This window comes from Tasmannia lanceolata, unplaced genomic scaffold, assembly GCF_043159265.1.
Source record: "Tasmannia lanceolata isolate RefF3 unplaced genomic scaffold, GAP_Taslan_0.1 ptg000007l, whole genome shotgun sequence".
Classification (NCBI taxonomy): Eukaryota; Viridiplantae; Streptophyta; class Magnoliopsida; order Canellales; family Winteraceae; genus Tasmannia; species Tasmannia lanceolata.
Window position 1 is genome coordinate 25,357,942 of NW_027518684.1, and position 4,687 is coordinate 25,362,628.

General features: G+C 35.8%; 1 protein-coding gene across 1 annotated transcript; it reads right to left on the reverse strand.

Moving 5' to 3' along the window:
* Positions 1 to 204: 204 nt before the first annotated feature.
* LOC143880696 (zinc finger BED domain-containing protein RICESLEEPER 2-like) lies at positions 205 to 2,187 on the reverse strand. The gene is made up of 2 exons (XM_077383670.1): positions 549 to 2,187; positions 205 to 272 (listed from the first exon to the last, which is right to left on the reverse strand). Exons 1-2 carry the CDS (start codon positions 2,185 to 2,187, stop codon positions 205 to 207), a joined length of 1,707 nt encoding a protein of 568 aa, XP_077239785.1.
* Positions 2,188 to 4,687: the final 2,500 nt, after the last annotated feature.

The window sequence follows — 4,687 nt, forward strand, 5'->3', positions numbered from 1 at the left end:
CAATTTAGGCTTGGCAAAAAGTAAATATAGACAAATATGTGGACACATATTAAAATATCATACTTTCCAGCAGAAAATAAATATGGAACAAACTTGTGGATGCATTTAAGTTGGAAGTTATTTGAGGCAAAAAAGTTCCTTGTTCCTTTTAACCACAATTGCAACTGTGACACATATAAGAGAGTTTGAAATGCAAAAAGAGAGTCATTCAATCTTAGTCATCAAGCTCCGGAGCGGTGAAAACATAACGACGCCTAACACATCATTCAACTCTGCAACCAGAAAGAAAAGAGGATCACTCAACTATTTAGAAAAGTATAAAAATAATATGTGAGTGTTTTTTTGAAACGTGATTAAAAATAACATACATGATTAAAAAATTCACAAATGAAATTTACCCCATCTCAAAATATGGTATAGATATGGCAAGATTGTTGCATGCTACGGAATTTGTAGAGGTTCGGCGAGGCCTTCAAAAAAGGAAAAAAATACATAAGAATTTTTCAAATATATTCATACTTATCAAAGCAAATGAGTTGTTAAAGTACCTGATTCAATGATTTCAATATCATTTTCATGTTGGTAGACTTCAATTTCTTCATTCGTATCCTCACATGTATCCTCTCGTAGCCAATCTTGAGTGCAGACCAATGCTTGCACAACCCCAGGACTCAATAAACTTCGATAATTATCAAGAACTCTACCTCCAGTGCTAAAAGCTGACTCTGAAGCAACCGTAGATACAGGAATGGCCAAGATATCACGAGCCATATGAGAAAGTTGAGGATATTTTGAGCTGTTAATTTTCCACCAACTCAAAATATCTAAGTCATCAGTGGGATGATTTTTTTCTTCCAAGTACTGTTCCAACTCCGATGACGACCTTACATTATTTTTCGCTGCATTCATCTTGAAAAATTTTTCTTGCATATTTGAAATCCTTCTCTCACCACTACAAGTTCCACTATCCACTTCTGGATCTTTTTCCATTGAGTGTACAACACGCTTTTGCCTTGAACTATAAGTAGATACATACTCATCATAAATTGCAAATGTCTCCCGCTTAATACATGAAACTTGTGCTTTAGCTTCATCCTTGGAAAAAATTTCATCATACATAAAGCTAAGATATTCAATCTTATACCTGGGATCCAAAACCACTGCAATAGCAAACATTACATTGCATTCCTTCCAATACTTATCAAACTTAATTTGCATCTTCTTAGCCATTAAATTAATAGATACATCATCATGATTTGCCATATCACGCAAGCGTACTTGAATTTCAAAAACTTCATGAAAATAAAGATTGGAAGTGGTATATTTATGGCCGGAGAAAAGCTTTGTTGCATCAAAAAAAACTTTCAGAAAAGTGCAAATAACTTTAGCCTTCTTCCAATCATCGATAGTAGGAGCGTCTCTTGCAAAGTTAGAATCCCGTACCTTTAAGCGGGTGAAGGCACTCTCAAATTGTATGGCGGATTCTAACATAAGAAATGTGGAGTTCCACCTCGTACACACATCTATGCATAAGCCTTTCTTATTATAAATTCCTTCTTGCAAAACACACTCTTCAAACTGTTGCTTTCTAGCTTGTGAACCTCTAACATACTTGACACTACCTCGAATGACAGTGACCGATTCTTTTATCTCATTTAACCCATCTTGTACTATGAGATTGATCACATGTGCTGCACAACGCATATGGAAAAATCGACCTTCTTGTAGGAACATTCCTTTTCTAGAAAGGATTGGAGCAAGTGTTCTCACAAGTACATTGTTACTCGAAGCATTATCCAATGTAATTGTAGTTAATTTAGAAATGTTCCATTCAATCAAACACATTTCAACTACATCGGCCATAACTTCTCCACTATGTGGAGCTGGAACCATACAAAAATTAAGAATTTTTTTATGCAACTTCCAACTATCATCAATAAAATGTCCAGTAAGACATAAATAACCTAAAGTCTGATTTGATGTCCACATATCCGCAGTTAAAGAAACCCTCTGACATGTACTTATCAATCTTTTCAATTTAGACTTCTCCTCTCCATAGATATTCAGTACTTCTTTCCTCACAGTTGTGCGTGACACAATATTGAGCCGAGGTTGAACTACCCTCATAAAATTTCGAAAAGCAACCTTATCAACAGCATTAAATGGCAGTTCAAGCATGATTAACATGATTGTCAATTCCCTTCGAGCTCGGTTTTAGTTAAACACCCAAGGAGTAAGACCTGCCCCTTCCTCACCATCATCACCCTCTCTAATTGGATTAAAAGCCAATAATTTCTGTCTCTTATCTCTTGTCGAGTACGGTATACATGTATTTTTCAGATGCCTTATAAGACTACTGGTGCCACTGCTGGTTGGGCATGCTAAGAATTTTTTACAATAATTACACTTAGCCTTCTAATTCAATCCTACACTTGTTTTGTCCTTTGTAAAATGTTTCCACACATAAGATTTGACCGAAGACGCTCTTTTCTTAGATGTATTCGTTGTGGAACCTCCAGCAGTGCTAATAGTATTAGCGGCATTCTCAGAAGAATTTAATTCCTATATGATACAAAAGTAATTATTTGATAACAAACAAAAGGGTTAAACGATTAAGTGGACGCTACATAATTGAGAATGAGATAGATGCATAGCTATACTAAGCAAAAAAAGTAAATCTTACATCAATATCATTGTCGATATCCTCCATTTCCATTTCCATTTCCATTTCCATGTACAATTGATGTAACCTCTGGATGCTCTAAACAAAGACAGAATGAAAATAGATGAACCATATTCCAAAGGACTTGTTTTTTTTTTGGATTTTGGTATCTGATTGTGAATTTATTGGTCAAAGTTAAAACAATAACTTGAGTCCAATAATCAGTTTTTGAACTCACAGTCGATTCTAAAAATCCAAAACAAATAGGGGCTTAGGGTCCAAATCATTGTCAAAATCCAAAGGACTTGTTTTTTTTGGATTTTGGTATCTGATTGTGAATTTATTGGTCAAAGTTAAAACAATAACTTGAGTCCAATAATCAGTTTTTGAACTCACAGTCGATTCTAAAAATCCAAAACAAATAGGGGCTTAGGGTCCAATAATCAATTTTTGAACTCACAGGCGGTTCTAAAAATCCAAAACAAATAGGGGCTTAGGGTCCAATAATCAGTTTTTGAACTCACAATCGGTTCTAAAAATTCAAAACAAATAGGGGCTTAGGGCTTAGGGTCCAATAATCTGTTTTTGAACTCACAGTCGGTTCTAAAAATCCAAAACAAATAGGGGCTTAGGCTTAGGGTCCAATAATCAGTTTTGAACTCACAGTCGGTTCTAAAAATCCAAAACAAATAGGGGCTTAGGGCTTAGGGTCCAATACTCAGTTTTTGAACTCACAGTCGGTTCTAAAAATTCAAAACAAATAGGGGCTTAGGGTTTAGGGTACAATAATAAGTTTTTGAACTCATAGTCGGTTCTAAAAATCCAAAACAAATAAGGGCTTAGGGTTTTTGAACTCCACAAATTCTCAGTTCTCACTGCAAAAAAAAAAAAAATCCCAGAAAACCCCCTTCTCGCTTTTGCTGAGAGAGAGAGAGAGAGAGAGAGAGAGAGAGACCTTGGTTTAGTGTGTGAGAGAGAGACCTTCCTCGGTTCCTCCAACAGTCCACTGACGAGGGGAGACGAAGGAGTGAAGGACGGAGGAGGGAGAGAGAGAGAGAGAGAGAGAGAGGCCTTTTGTTTCTCTTTTACAGAGAGAGAGAGAGGCCTTTTTTTTCTCTGTTACGAACTTCCAATTTATGACTCGTTGTTTTTTCTCTGTTACGAACTTGTGATTTGAGTATTTGACCGGTCTCTCTCTCTCTCTCTCTCTCTCTCTCTCTCTCTCCACACACACACAAGTATAATTTTATAATATACAAAATCAAAAAGTAAAAAAATGCGGGTTCTCGGGTCGGGCCGGGTTTTCCACCTTTAAAACCGGCCCGACCCGAGAATCACTCGGGCTTTGGAAAGTGAAAACCGACCCAACTCCCTACCCAACCACTTAGAACCCGGCCCATGCTTTTTTCGGGCCGGGCTGATGCGGGCCAGGTAAAACCCGACCCAAGTTGCAACCCTAATTACCACCACACATTTATGAGAAGGTATCCTCATGTACTAATGCTAAAGAGATTTTAAACAAACTTGAAAAATCTAGTCAAAGTGAAATCCTATGCGTAAATGGAATAATTTAGAAGTCTAATGAAAATGCATTGAAAAATATTGATTTCACATTTGAATAACTACATTGTGCTTTTCAAGGTTTGAATAAGAAACTTGAGGATCAACTAGCTAAGAATTCAAACTTGTAAAACAATTTAGCTAGTATTAATAAGGAGTTTAGGGAAGTAGAAAAAGATCATGCACATCTTAGTGAAGAAAATGAAATGCTTAAAAATGACTTTATTGAATTAAGTGAAACTATTGTATCACTAAGAGAAGAAAATCAACTCCTTAAAGAAGAAGAAGAAAAGATAAAAATGTTTCCATCTCTTGAATCAATCAACTACAAAATGAAAATCAATGATTTGATAATCAAGAATGAAACATTAAGGTTGAAAAAACATAAGTTACAAGAGAATGTAAAATTCAATTACCATCATGATCACTCTTGTAATTCATCATGTTCATCTCGTCCATCTACCT